Source organism: Neodiprion virginianus, chromosome 5 (assembly GCF_021901495.1).
Source record: "Neodiprion virginianus isolate iyNeoVirg1 chromosome 5, iyNeoVirg1.1, whole genome shotgun sequence".
NCBI classification, from domain to species: domain Eukaryota; kingdom Metazoa; phylum Arthropoda; class Insecta; order Hymenoptera; family Diprionidae; genus Neodiprion; species Neodiprion virginianus.
Genome location: NC_060881.1, coordinates 29,141,426 through 29,156,323, shown reverse-complemented (window position 1 = coordinate 29,156,323; position 14,898 = coordinate 29,141,426). Strand labels below are relative to the sequence as shown.

The 14,898-nt window shown below is 37.0% G+C and overlaps 3 protein-coding genes and 1 long non-coding RNA gene across 6 annotated transcripts in view; 2 read left to right on the top strand and 2 right to left on the bottom strand.

The window, feature by feature from the left end:
• The window catches only part of LOC124305857 (uncharacterized), a 53,297-nt gene that overhangs the window by 19,639 nt on the left and 18,760 nt on the right, over positions 1-14,898 (top strand). The window lies entirely within an intron of this gene.
• On the bottom strand, positions 47-1,775 carry LOC124305853 (mediator of RNA polymerase II transcription subunit 6). Of its 2 annotated transcripts, none has more exons than XM_046765779.1 (5): positions 1,573-1,775; positions 1,247-1,406; positions 987-1,161; positions 558-753; positions 47-418 (listed from the first exon to the last, which is right to left on the bottom strand). In XM_046765779.1, the coding sequence occupies exons 1-5, from the start codon at positions 1,598-1,600 to the stop codon at positions 339-341; spliced, it is 639 nt and encodes a 212-aa protein (XP_046621735.1). In that variant the 5' UTR covers positions 1,601-1,775; the 3' UTR covers positions 47-338. The 2 variants fall into 2 exon arrangements, with proteins under 2 accessions (XP_046621735.1, XP_046621734.1); XM_046765778.1 differs by having other exon boundaries at positions 507-753; positions 1,573-1,769.
• Positions 3,004-5,646, top strand: LOC124305854 (flavin reductase (NADPH)). Its single transcript, XM_046765780.1, has 5 exons — positions 3,004-3,197; positions 3,475-3,639; positions 4,012-4,101; positions 4,220-4,351; positions 4,467-5,646. Exons 1-5 carry the CDS (start codon positions 3,122-3,124, stop codon positions 4,607-4,609), a joined length of 606 nt encoding a protein of 201 aa, XP_046621736.1. The 5' UTR covers positions 3,004-3,121; the 3' UTR covers positions 4,610-5,646.
• On the bottom strand, positions 7,729-13,281 carry LOC124305850 (probable cytochrome P450 49a1). 2 transcript variants are annotated; one of them, XM_046765769.1, is made up of 12 exons: positions 13,178-13,281; positions 10,749-11,041; positions 10,498-10,640; positions 10,279-10,391; positions 10,061-10,177; positions 9,846-9,922; positions 9,261-9,462; positions 9,035-9,191; positions 8,784-8,947; positions 8,369-8,447; positions 8,032-8,238; positions 7,729-7,946 (listed from the first exon to the last, which is right to left on the bottom strand). In XM_046765769.1, exons 2-12 carry the CDS (start codon positions 10,963-10,965, stop codon positions 7,839-7,841), a joined length of 1,584 nt encoding a protein of 527 aa, XP_046621725.1. In that variant the 5' UTR covers positions 10,966-11,041; positions 13,178-13,281; the 3' UTR covers positions 7,729-7,838. The 2 variants fall into 2 exon arrangements, with proteins under 2 accessions (XP_046621725.1, XP_046621726.1); XM_046765770.1 differs by lacking the exon at positions 13,178-13,281 and having other exon boundaries at positions 10,749-11,042.

Here is a 14,898-nt window from a genome sequence, read left to right as displayed (position 1 = left end):
AGCATGAATAGAAACGCGATGGTAATTTACTGTGAGAAACTACGGATGCGGAAAATGCAAATAAATTTATTTAAATTTTGTCCTATGCAGTACAATTTTGATATTTGTCCTTTGCACATCCTGAAACATGTACACGTTACACGGTACACCAGGGTATCCGAAAAGGGTACACAAGAAAAATAATACTCAACTACTAGTTTGATTCGTATTCTTCATTAAACTCGCATAAATAAGTTCATAAAAACTTTCCTTACAATTAATCAGAATTAGTTTCACTAATATTATCTGACATTCAGACTTCCACATCATAAACCACTTTCATAATATTTAAAACAAATTCAATTAGTTCTTGGCTTCTTTTCGGGTGGGGGTTTCATGTCCTTCTTTTCAGTTTTGATTTCTTGTTTAACCTCCACAGCTGGAATAGAAATTGAGTAATAAACTTCACTTCTATAAACAAGACGTAGGATGTTTTTTGCAATGGGTAATAAAAAGCCAATACACACCAGATTCAGGGGCTGGCTGTATCGGTTTCGGTACAGTCAGAGGGAACTTACGAGTCAGCTCAGCTAACAACATATCAACTCTCTGACGCTGGAACAATGAACTAGGCTCTTCTCTAACTGGTACTTCTTTTTTTGCTGGCAGGGATTTTCCATTCTTAAAATCCCACGTGTAACCCTTGCTAGGATGATATCTAGAGCAAGAACTTGCTTCCTCAATGGCTGATTGCAAATGATGAACGGTCGACAACTGAAACCAGGGTAGAATCAACAATGAATGAAGAATAATAGATGTTTGAATGAAAGTTTAACAGATTAACGAGAGAATTTTCAAAATTGCAACTAAATTGGAACTCGGATTTCCTAATTTTTTATCAATCTGATAGTTTAAAAACCTAGATATTTTAATCAATACCTGATCGTGTGTATAAAATCAATAGTCTAGCTATGGCTATAGGCTATAATGGCTAGCAGCAGTCGTACCAGTCTTGAGTTGACGACAGATCCTAGGTCAGGTGCTTGGTAAACTACGCCTGCTATGATGTAGTAATCTGCTAAAGGGGTGGCTTGGGTGGGTGAATGGCGTTCTTGTTTCCTTATCACGTAAAGTATTGGCTCTTGAACGTGTAACAATATATACTCAAGGCCTGTCATATTTCTGAAATAAAAATTGTAATCCTCGGTAATTCGTTCTCAGGCGTGATTACATACCCAGCAGCTGTATTAGTGACGAGTTTTCTTACGTTAACTGCTCTGGATTGAGACGTTGCATTTTTACTATTTCGTTGTTGCACGTTCTGTCAAAGAACGGATTGCTTTTTTCCGAAAAATACTCCATTATGTTGCTCGGATTTAGCATCGGGATCAAGGCACTGTCATGCCATGAAAGTCCCAGTGGATTGTCTGAAATATAGTTCGCATTAGACAAAAATCTCCAGTTATACGAAAATCTATTAAATGTATGTAGTTTATATTTGTAGTGGCGAAAATCAGGGGATAGATGTTTCATTAGTTTGTTCATAGGTTATGTTTTTGCTACTGCAAGTATCGTATGTCTGATTAAACAAACCAGGAACTGGCGGTCTTCCTGGCACCATATTGATTATGGAATTAGTATTTTGTCGATATTGCAATGTTATTCAGTTTTTCGAAACATAACCGAGTAAATATACAGGTGTAAAAACGTATGTGACAGAAGTAGGGCTTGGAATCAGTATGGCATATCAAGCCCTCGCACACAAGTAGCATCTCATTCTCTGTGTGCTAGGTAAAGGCAATCGCGTTACACTCCGTCTCTCTCGCTCTGCGCCTTGATTGGCTGAGCGAGCATGTTTAGCCAATCACGTCGCAGAGCGAGAGAGACAGAGAGTATACTCGATACTATCGTCACCTATGGTGGAGGTGTTTGATCAAGAAGCTTAAAAGCTGTCTCGTATTGCGAATGCGTCGGTAAAGGAGGACTATTGGTTGAATAACAAAAGCTTACCTCCATCCAATGCTATATCGAACTACGATTGGGTTTATTTGAAATTTTGTGAAAGAAAATGTACACAATTCAGTAACTTAATAGGGTGGTGCCTAGGTCGATTTCGACGTTGACTTATATATCTCTAATTATCGAAGTCCACGTATCTAAAACTCGAAAAAGGGCTTAACAGTCGCATTCTAAACACATAATTCCGATCAAAAATACTCCGATACATTTTCCTTTGGCGCAGAAATATAGAAATGGTATGAATTCTACGAATTTATTATTGTCAGTTCTTTGTTTTTGTGTCAAATGAAAATGCATTATAGTGTCTTTGCATAGAATTGCGTATAGAATGGGGCTGTTAAGCCCTTATTTCAAGATATATACGTCATTACGGTACGAAATAAGTATTATTATCATGACCCTAAAACTTGTCTGAAAGCAAACAAAGCAAGAAGTGAAATTCAATTGTATATTGAAAACTGTAAGTTGCGGCGTGAAAACAAATAATTTGTACGATATTTAAATTCTGTATCTTTTATATACCTATGTATTGTGTAGTTCAAACTAATTCATATTCGTTTATTCAAGTAGGACAATCAGTGGCAATCAGTGCCGGGTATAGGGGGAATGACAAGTGGAATAATATTTGTATTGCGTCGCCGTTCGTTGTCAGAAGCCGCAAGTCATCGTCGTGTGGCATTAATGAATACGAATCGTGATTAATTATGTATTGACGATGACAGTGAAAAAAATTATCGAGTAAAAATCCCATTATGCCGCATGCACGCCGTTATAGACGGTTGTAATCAGTTCTAACGCATTAGTTGCATCGATTATCGTCGAGGCAATTAGCTTCCTGTTAATTTTACTCTACCAGGAAATTTTAACCGGCAATATACTCGGGTACATTGCATTGAATTCCATTGCATTGACGCTGCGGAAAGCGGCATTTCATCGTCGTTTCAAGTTTATACGCCGCTCCGAATCCCCCCCGCTGACTGACGCGTGATCCCACAATCAGAGAGAATCAACAATCCCTGTATCGGTCGGTTAACTCCAGCGTTCGACCGGCTTCGAGGGTAATTCATTGTAGGATTCGCAATCGGTGGTACATTCGGCAGTAAAATTTGTCTCATTAATCAGGATGATTAAGAAAGTTGTTATTTTCGGGGCCACGGGAATGACTGGCCTCTGCGCTCTGAGCGCTGCGGTTGAAAAAGGTGATTTTTTTTAGGTTAACTATAAACCATTACGTAATTTTCGTGTATCGAGTGAGTACAATATCGCAAGCCTCTATAATGAAATTATCGGCCTTTTTTGAAACGGAACCACAAATTCGCATATTTTCATCACGCTATCAAAGCTTTACGTATTTTATCCGAGCCATCAAATTTTTTTTTACCAAATACCAAAAAAATTAGCCGAAAGAAACTTGTTATTTGTACTTATCAATAATTTTTCACGTCGTATAACAAGGTTGTTGTTTAATTCGTCCAGGACTGCAGGTGACAGCCTTTGTGAGGGACGAAGCTAAAGTTCCGCTCGACATTAAGGAGAAGGTGAATGTTGTCGTTGGCGATGTTACAAATCAAGAACAAGTTTCTAACGCTGTGTCTGGTCAGGAGGGTGTCGTTGTTGTCCTAGGAACAAGAAACGAACTAGGTGATAACACAAATCTTTGACTTGCACTCGTCAAGCTGCAAGTACCGCTTATTAATTTCAATGAATGTTGACCCAAGTGTTCACAGCACCCATTATCAAGGCATTTCGTAACTGAAGTTCACAGTTGAAATATTGTTTTGCTTTTCGCTGGATGAAAGCATGTTTATTTTATTAGCCAAAATTATATCTGCAATGAATTTACGTTTGCTGCAATCGGTCTGCCAGCATTTATGAAATTGATGTGCGATATTTTATACGTACACACTGCATTTCTGAATTTGACAGAACAATCGATGTTTACAAAAACTGTTGCTCGTCGAGATTTGCCATAACTAACAGACACAAACTCGTTTCTTGTTTTGTTCTTCGCAGCGCCGACTACGGTACTTTCTGATGGTATGAAAAACATAGTCGATGCTATGAAAAAGCACAACGTCGAAGTGGTCTCTGTGTGTTTATCAGGTGATTCTTTTTTCTGATTCAGTCTACAACCATCTATGGGTTTTTTTAAATCGAGAACTTCAACCGAGTTGATGCAGGCTTTGAGAAGTAAAATCCAAATTTGTATGTTGCTCTGTAGCTTTCCTGTTTTACCCACCTGAAAAGGTGCCGGCAATTTTTAAGGCTTTGAATGCCGATCACGAACGCCAGTTTGAAATAACTAAAATGAGCGGGCTGAAATGGATTGCTGTATTACCACCTCATATCGCAGGTAACTCTTGAGCTCTTAAAATTAGCTTAATTCCAGAGCAGAATGTATGAGGTACGAAAATCGTTTCTCCAATTTTCTCTTGCCGATTTACCATGAATGTCTCTTTTACTTCCAGATGCTCCAAGCACGAAATATGTTATCAAGTACGATGAATCTAGCGGCCGTGCTATATCTAAGTATGATTTAGGCGCTTTTTTAATAGAAAGTCTCAACCAGCCAGAACACTACCACAAGGTATGTGGCATCGCGAATGTTTGATAATTGATTGAATTTTTTAAATCTTCATGTTGTCTTTCCTCAAGTTTTCGTACAAAATATCAATAATGTAATGTTCAATTCAACAATATTCTATTCTAATCGATTTTTTGCACACCCATTTTTTATTCTTCTATTTCCAATTCTTGCATTCATGAATCGGGCTAGAAAAAGACTTATTATTGTTTTAACTGTCTGAGCGACGAGTTAACAATACGAATCACTTTCCGTTAATCCAAAAAAACAGCTTTGTCAATTCTCAGATAACATTTTTGCAGCATTCCAGTTGACCTTATTAGATATTTTTAATCTGTAAATCAGACATAAAGACAAAACTAAGGAAACACAAGTTTTTTAAAGTTCGTTGTTTGGTAAGGAATTGAAAATGAAAAATGTCTAATAAGAAGTAAAATTCTGGTAGATGTACTGGAATATCAGATTAGAAATCGTTTTAACAAATTGACCAATATTGAATATCGTGAGAGCTTCTTTTGATATATTCATTCGTTCTAATTTTAACTGTTTAGTGCAGCTATAGTTAAAGTGTAAATCAAGTCTATCTTAGTTATTGAAAAATTAAGAATAATGGTGCAATAGATCCAGTTTGGTATTTGTATCGTCGGTCAATTGGTTTCGTATCGCAATGCATGCGTGTCTTTGGAAAATCTACAATACAACAAATTTGTTATCAAACGAAGTAGCAGTAAATCAAAGCGCGGAGAGACTAGAGTTTCATTCGCAAGTAGCGTATAGTTTGATTGCGATATCTTGGTTTGGAATTATATTCGCAATTAGGCAGGAGTAAATAGTGTATGTGATAAGAAAGTTTGAATTCATTGGACATTTTTACTGACTCAGGTACACATAGTTATAAAACAAGTATATTTTAAGCGGAGCCGTTGAGGTGATTGCAGGGAATATCACAGAAATTGTAATATATACATAGTACTGTACACGTGTTACATGGTTACACATTGTTGATAAGGTCATTTGTTACATAACCAGTAGTTGAAAAAGAAAGAAAAATTATATATATCATGTATGCGGCTTTCATTTATAAATACAATATCATTAATAATAATGATAATAAAGATAATAATTAGCGTTGCAATTCCACCAAAATGATGCGATGGTTCATAAGTTCTTCATCATGTATGTTTTTCCCGCTGAAAATAGCAAACTGGTATTCCTTAGTATACTTGGCATGGGTGGAGGAGGAGGTCCTATCGACGTAGTTGTGTTTGATTGTTTTTGCGGAGTAGAGTGTGCAGAATCTTTTTCGCGGTATGAATTTTCATGCAAGTTTAACGGGTCGCAAATTCTGTATCCCAATTTTTTGTAAAACTCCTCTTGTCCCTTTGTCGATAGAAGAACCTTGGTTATTCCTCTCTTTGACACATATTCTTCCGAACGACGCATGAGCAATGAACCCAAACCTCGTCCTCTACATTTTTGGTCAATTACAACTGAAATTTATTGAAACATTTTTTAGTTTCTTGAACCTTTTTTTTTTTTTTTACACATTATTTATGCAAGGAACCTCTCCTTCGTATAATTTTTTTCAAGTAAAAAATGGAATCGAGTGGTTTCAAATGCATGACTATTTTTATAAACAAGTATAAATAAGTCAGGTTGTGAGTGTAAAAATTTGATACGAAATACGAGCCAAATTACGATACGTATAATTCTATACTGTTTAGAAAAATATCTTATTCACCAGATTCTAAGAAACAACAATCGCACATATTTGGTACCAAGGATATTTTACAATGTCCCACGACATTTGTATCATCCAAAAGTACAAGACACGTAGGAAATTTATCACACGAAGTGTACAAGCTTCTCAACCTGTGAAAAAGAAAGTAAATAACAATTAAATCAATATATAATTTCAATCGGAATGTGTGGAGAAGTTTGGAGTAATATTCGTTTAAGATATTCGGGTGATATTCTTTTTTTTTTTTTTCAAAATTTTCTGCAACTACTTCAATTGTATATTTTTTTCACAAACCATGATGAATTTCAAAAGAAATATCTGAAAAATTCGCAGACATTTTTTCAACCGACACCCGTCGGACTTTTTTTATTTTTTTTTTTTTTGTTTTCAACGACTTACCGACGTTTACTCGAATTCAACTTACCGCGCCGTTTCGCTTCTTGGCCATTCGGAATTTACTAGTTTTGCACACTGCCGCGTTAGATCCATACGCTTGTGCAGCGGTACCACCGAATAGGGCGTGTCTTTCATTATGCTCACACGATTGGGTTTATTTCTATAAACGTTTAATCGGTATAAATCGTTGTTGCAAAGATTAATGGCCGCTGCTTCCGAAGTATTTCTCCGGAAAATTGGACGAACAACTGTAAAATCTAAACCAACTCATTCTCAGTTTGTGCTAGAACTATAAATATACATTTTATTTCTGGCGCGTTATTACGGACGGCACCTGATGCTCAAATATGTCGGTTGTAAAAATGAGTTTGTAATTTTCTTTCAACGGTAATAAAAATTTATTAGTTGTTCGAGATACTTTTAGTTATAATAAAACGTGACGAAGTCAAGCACTGAATAAAATTGGCACAGTCGATCAGACGCGTATGAAAATTACCTTGACCGTATAATTGTTATTAGAACGAAGACTTGAAACTCGAGAAGTTCCTTGAACTCTACGTCATGAATATTATTAATGGAGTTTATTTTGCATAGGAAAAGTTCGGTCTTTTTCTCATATACATATTATTTTTTAGCAATATTCTTTTAATATTGATTATTGTACTCTACGTAATTTAAGAAAATTTCTATTCTGTCAAATATGACGCAGAGAAAACCTCGACACTAACGTCACGTGTTTGTTGTGATTGGCTACGGTCATGAATTACGTTGTATCTAGATACGAAATATTTGAGATTGATTATCGTCAGCGAGACAAGGCCATGTACAATAAATGGCATCGCCGCTCGTGTCTCTAGTATCGATAAGTGTAGCTTCTTAAATGTAGCTATATCGTAGCTTGTTCTTTGTATTACATTTTACCCCTGAAATCGTTTTGAAATTTTTTCATAATTCGTTATTTGGAAGACGAAAATATATTCGTATAATCTGGTAGTCAAATTCTATCACATAAATAGTATTCACGTTTATTTTCCAAAATAAAAATAAAGTAGCAATCTTATACAAAAGTATGTTACAATATTTAAAATAATGTAGCACCGATTATGGTTAAATTTTTCCTTAAACATCGGTCACATTGAACTTCAGCGGACTTTTAGGCACGTTAATTATCTTGCTGGTGAATTCCATGTCTTTATGATGCCAGGACACATTGAAGTTCGTTATTATCTGCAAGTAGGGGAAAATGGAAATTTACGAGGCGATAGTCCATAGAGAAAAAAAGGTTTCGGAATTGTGATAATCGTTTATTTACCTTTGTAATAAGAGCCTCAACTTCCATCTCTGCAAATCTTTTACCAATGCACATACGTGATCCATGGCCAAACGGCATCATCGCAAACTTGTGGGCGTTATTGAAATGCGGACTTGATCTCAGCCATCTTTCGGGCACATATTTCATCGGCTCGGGAAATACTTGAGGGTTTGTTGTCATCGCCATGTGACAAAGAACGACCGGAGTCTGCGACCAGAATTGAAAACCGAAGCAGTTGTGAATAATTAAGAAGTGAGATAACTGATCACTGAAGATGTGTTCAACTTTTTAATATTACAACCGTTCCAATTCAAATGCTATACTTGTCTGTTCTCACCTTTTTTGGCACCTGATAACCACCGATGACCAAGTCGTTAGGTAAAAGTCGTTGATTCGCGTATGCTATCGGTGATAATCTGAAAAGGGCGAAAGCTGTGTTACAATTGGTAATGTGTGATTAATCGATTAATCGGCAGCTTCGATCGATCGTTTTTTCGATTAATCGAATAATCTACGATTTAGTTAATCGTTATTCCAACTAATCGAAGTTGCTTCATAATAACACAGCTGGTCAATCGGTATATGAATCGAAACCGTCCATTAATCGATTAATCGGAAAAGGATTAATCGAATAATCGATTAGACGAAAAAACGATATACGAAGCTCTCGATCAATCGATTAATCGCACAGCGCTATTGCCAACTCGTAAAGAAAAAAGATTTCCGCAATTCTAATATGCAGTGAAATGAACCTCGCAGCCTCTCTCATGCAAGCCCTCAAGTATGGTATTTTCTCGTTGTTTTTCGCTGTAATCCTTCCATCTGGTGCATACTCCGTCAACTCTTGTCGCAGGATATCCTGCTTGTCAGGATTTTTAGCCAGGTAGTAAAGACACACCGCTGCAGTTTGGGAAGTCTAAAACAAGGAATTTCACCACTCGTAATCAGATGTGCACGACGAGTGCAGAACAGAATTAATTTGACACCGAGGTGAAATACGTACGGTATCGATACCCGCCTGGAGCATATCCAGAGCCATGACACAGGCAACTTTCTTATCGACGGCGATCAGCCTTTCGAGAACGCTCTTGTCTTCCTCGTCGCTTTTCGGGTGCTTTTTTATCCTCTCTACGGCCTCGTTGACGTATTTCATCGCGGTCCTAAGATAACGTCATAGTCAATATTCACGTGATTAAATTAGTTCGTGAATTACGCACGTACATACTCACTCGTTGAAATAATCCATCGTTGAGATGAACTTCTTCCAGTTCTTCGTGTCTACCCAGTGGTGAAGCGACGGTTGTGCTTCCAGCTGGTACCACAGTTCGAACCATGCCAACACCGTCTGTATCAAACGTTGCGCCTCGGAGTCCTCAGAAAGGTCTCCTTCTAGGCATCCGAACCTCGTGTCCAGGGCAACAACCCCGATTGCTGAAGAAAGAATCCGGAAATATTCCTAGTATTTTTTCCATGCGAACAATTACGGTGTGGAAAAAATTCAGACTCACTAGTGCTGAGCGATTAAGCGATTAATCGTTTTTTCGAATCATCGATTAATCGATTAATCGAGTATTTCGATTCATCCCTTTTCCCATTAATCTATTACTCGACGATTTCGGTTGTCCAACTAATCGATTAATCGACGGTTTCGATTAATCACTTCTTCGAATAATCGATTAATCGAAGTTGCCTCAACAATACTGCAGGTCAATTGGTATATGAATCGAAACCGTCGACTAATCGATTAACTGAAAAACCGATCAATCGAAAAATACAATCGATTAATCGAAGAATTAATACTCTACAATACTCACACTCTAGAGCCCATCTGTTCAATTCGTTTGAAAAGTTTTCTGGCATCTCGAAATTTTCGTTTCGAATCAGTCGAATTCTGGAACAATATTGACGTGGTGAAAGATTGAACATGTTCAAGTCACCCAGCATGAGCGAACGATAATGTATACGTTAGAATTTAATTACGAAGAATGAATTGAAATTCAATCGTATATAATAATATCATCTCACTTGCCTTCTGACAAAGTCTTCGGCAATCTTGTCTATGGCGTCGACGTAGAGTTTGGTAATTTCGGGACGCATCAGGACTTTGTTTACGACGCTTCGAAACTTCCACCATTCCTCTCCCTGCCTAGTTGACGATAATTACAGGGCTGAGGTTAGGTTTGGTCATTCTGCTTGCATTATATTTATACCTAGAATTTTTTTAATTTACCGTATTTATTTCCTTACGTAATTAGGAGACCGTACGCTTCGTCGTAGACCTCTTTCCGTATCACCCTTCGATAGCGGTTAAGAGTTTTTATCTCATCCCTCATCGGCCATTGACCAGAGTTTCTATAAACCTGAGAAGTAGATCCCGATTAAAATCAAACGATTAAAGGGAGGTGTATAAATCCTTGTTCTTCATATTCCCATTATAATTTTCTTATCCTAATAACAATTGAAAACCTTTTCGGCCTCGTCAGGGTCGTAAACAAAGACGGATTGCCGTAATGCAGGTAGACCAGCTACTCGTACCACATTGCCAAATTTCTCATTGATCTTCCGTATGAAGACACTGTTGTCTTTCTTATCTTTCTCGTAATATTCGCCTAAAACGTGGTTGAAAAAAACGTGTAGGACGAGCATCAACAATTACTTATTTTTTTTTTTCTTCTCTTTTCTTTTTTTTTTTTTTATTCATCAACTTTCTGACTCACCGATAAGGGGTAAGAATCTATGAATATTTCCGATTAACGGAAGTGGTTTTGGCCCAGGCATTTCATCGAAGGGTTTCGCGTCTTCCCACGAAATCGGCTTAGGAGTCGTGGCATTTTCGTTGGATGTTGCTGCAGGACAGGCGTTTCCAAGCGATCTGACGATGGTTCGAGTTTGCCCCTGGGCACCAACTTTTACGAATTGTAAAATCTTGTTCATGATTGATCAAAAGTTCATTCCAACTTTTTGGCAAGCTGCTCGGTAGACTGCACTCTTTGACGAAAGAACGTTATTGCTGTACAATTATCGACTTTAATCTCGACTGAAAAGTAACAGATAAACAGAGCTACGTGTATGTTTTCTGATAGCCTGAGTTGATTCTCTCACAGATAGCTCGAATTTGAGACCTGAACACAGACTGAGCGTAATATTTAGCTCTGGTTACCGCTCAGTCCTTAACTATTTTCATTTTTTACCGCAACCAAAAAGTATGGTTTTAGGTAAAAAATAAAAATTAGTTTTCTAGCTGTTACCGGAAAGTCTGGTATCCGTTACTATTCTTTCTCATTACGATCGCTGTTGCTATATTTTCTTGCAACTGTTGCGAAAATTTAATGCTCGTGCAAGAATAAATTGATGTTGAAGCCTTGTTGAACTAAAAAAGTAGAGTAAACCTCAGAAACTGATTTTGCGTTGCAATAACCAAAAAAGGAAAAAGGACAATAGCGCAAAATGGTTACGCGTACCTCGTTTTTCGTAATTCCAACAATATTCAAACAGTTTTTTTTAACGATACTTGTTTTACTGTATTTCTCTAGTTACTATAAGAAATGAAATTTTTCTCAGTGCATGATAAAACCAGTTTTCACGTGACGTGGTCAATTTTGCTAGGTGTTATATCGTTAGCACCGTTCATATTTTCAGAATTTTTCCTAACTTGTTTACTAATAAGTCGGAACAAACGCAACTGGACTTGAAGAATACAAAATTCTACGCGCCTTCAGATGGTCTCTATTCGTTTGGTGGGTCAGGGTGGCTGTTACTTCGTCAATCGATAAAGTGCGGTTCATATCACAAGATCCATATTATACTTTATTGCACGTAACGTGGCCTTTAGCGTTCAACTTGGTGCTCAAATTGACGACGTTCGAGGCAGACGAGGATTTGCAATTTTCATTAATTGAAAACTGGTCTTGTACTTATTAAATAAAATTCGTTTTTTTTTTTTTTGGTACAAGCCTCACACGCTAAAAAATGCAAACACCGTTTGAGATCGCATGATCCCATTGATCATTTGCTTCTGTCATTCGTAGAGTTTTCATTCTCTGTTTTTCATACGCGACGTCAATAGCTTGAGGCGTGCGGATGTGACATAATCGTGGATGTTGGGTGCGCTATAATAACGAACCGCTGGCCTCGACCTTGAATTAACTTCCTCATTTCGAAAGTACGAATCAAGTTATTTCACAGCAATTTGCAACCAGTCAATTACTGCCGAGTAAAGAGTCACTGCATTATCGTAGGTTGGTATTACTTTTTACAAATCAATGCACAGGTAGACCTTGTTGTTTGGTCGGGCTTGACAAGCTAAGGCACCGTTACATTGCAGCCTCGATTTATACAGTTACTTGTGATGTTTGCTCTGCAGATGTTAACTTTAGCTTCTGGATATGATTGAGACTGTGCACTTCCAATTTAAAATTCCTGATACGATCATTCGCTGATAACTTTCGCTATCTTGTATCACATTGTGCCTCCTCGTCGGAAATGTTGTTTATATCGATACGTTAATGATCTCGTGTAAACAACAAAACGTAAAAACAGTTTGTCTTCTTATCTAATCTGGGGGAAAAAACGTTGCACTGAAGGTCGGACGATAGATTAAAGTGTATTTGCAGCGAGTTGCAGTACGTGGGAAAAAAAAATTCGAGATAAACATATGGAAATTGAAATGAGTTACTAACAGAGTACGTTTTTTTTGCTTGCGAGTCTTTTCGGGCCCAGCGTAAATTTGCAATATGAGTCGCAGGTGAAATCGAAGGCGAATATCGCAAATACGCGAGGTGAAAACACCGTTATATCTTTGTTCCGCACGATTGTTGTGTGACAAGATTATGTTACGCGTTTCTTCGCGAAGCACGAAATTGAGGTTAGGATCGCGTAATGTCAGATTTGTTCGCGACTGCGCATGCGCCCTAACTCCTAGAACTGAAAAGTGGTCTTTTCTGCACTCCGCGCATGCGCATTCGCAGACTAACTCGAACGTCATAGAAACGAGTACTTTGTTTACTCAAGACACGCGTGGAAAAATACGTAATACATGCTCGCGTTATATCTTCTAATCTTTGTTTTTACTGTTCTAATCACTTCGAAATGATTTGCAATGAATTTGAAACTGTCTCAATATATGGTAAACAACAACTGTACAAACATTTTTGTTGTATGAGTTCGATCTTAACTACTCTTGGTAAAGCACTATCGTCGTCGCCGTCCGGTGATACACTGCCAGAAGATATTCCGTACGCGATTGAGCGCCGCTCGTGGAATGTCCAATTCTCTCCCGCTCAACTCTGGCAGCCAGAGAACTGTGTTACATTATTCAACTTAGCCTTGTAGCGAATCACACCCAGTGGCGTAGGAATTGTGCATGTGGTACAAATCCAGCTCTCTTCTATTGTCTCATAACTCCAGAACTACCGAACCGATTTTGATTGTTTTTTTTCTCCACGGATAGATGGAAAGTCTGGGGTCAGAATTTAGGCTATATTGCGTTACAACCAGATCAATAGTTGGCGAGATGTAACGTTATTTTTAAACCATGTCGGAACGGTTTCACACGCTTATTCAAACGCTGACTACACTCTTTCGGATGAAGGAAAATTGTTTTGAATAGCTTTCAAGGTCACGACGACATCTACAAAAAAATATGTCCAACGGTTTTGCTACAAAAAGCATTTGAAAAAGTAGAAACAACTAATTCGTAGACTTTTGTCGGGATCTCGATTTTAATGTAAACATTTCCCCGTAGTTTTCGCCTCGTTAATGATCGTCTCGCAGTTCCAAAGTCTTGAATTCTTGTGTCGGTATGTCGTAAACAAGCTGTAAAATATGATTAACAATATCTAATCGTTGATTTTAATCAACTGTTACCTATTTCTCGGTACTCCGGATGCAGTAACGAAACATTGTAATCTTATTTGTAATGCCATTTCATCTTAGTTCTGATCGGTTTTTAAGTAACCGTCCCGTCAGGTTGTGTTCCAAGCTGACGACTATCTTTTGGCTGTAATCTTGATCTCTTTTGGGCCGTTGTTCTCTCAGCTCGGAATCAGTCAGGATTTCATTTGCAATCGAAACACCGTTTATCGATGGATTTTAATGTATCATACGAATTATTATCTTTAGCTACGTCATGACGCGTCCAGTTTTTGAGATTATGCACTTTAACTGTCACTCTAAAAATTTGGCTTATCTCAGGAACGTAGAGATGAATTTTTGGGTAATTTTACTATTTCCAAAAATGTAGGAGGAATATGGCCACGAGGGAATTACGATATATTGAAATAAATAGTCGAAGTATATTCGATTAATTTTTATTTCATCGTAGCATAATATGTTTAATAATAATAGAATAATTTCAGACGTAGGTATTATATAATGTTTTACATGTAATATGTATATTGTATGTATTTATATAATTTATATAATAATATTTATATTCATTATGTATAATATGTATATTATATGTAATGTGTGTATATAGTATAATAATTATCGTTTAGATAAAAAAGTACAAATATTTACAAAATTACGAATTTAAAAAAAATAATGTTTAATTTCGTTACTCAAACTGGGGGATATGACCAACATTGTACATTATGAATTATTTATTTGCATCGCGTTATGAAACTGTATTTAAGGTATATATAATTAGCTAGGATATTTCTCGTGTTCAATTATTTGTCATTCGGTTGACTAGATATTTGTTATTCATTTGATAAATTATGACGCACGAGTTACGTATTTGCAAAAAACCGGGGTTTTCACGCTTTTCCAATTCCCATTACATAATTCCAATTTCTTCTATTCACGATTTCAATCGAATCCGAATGTTCTTCAATATTGAATTAATTTTTATATTAATAGCCACAT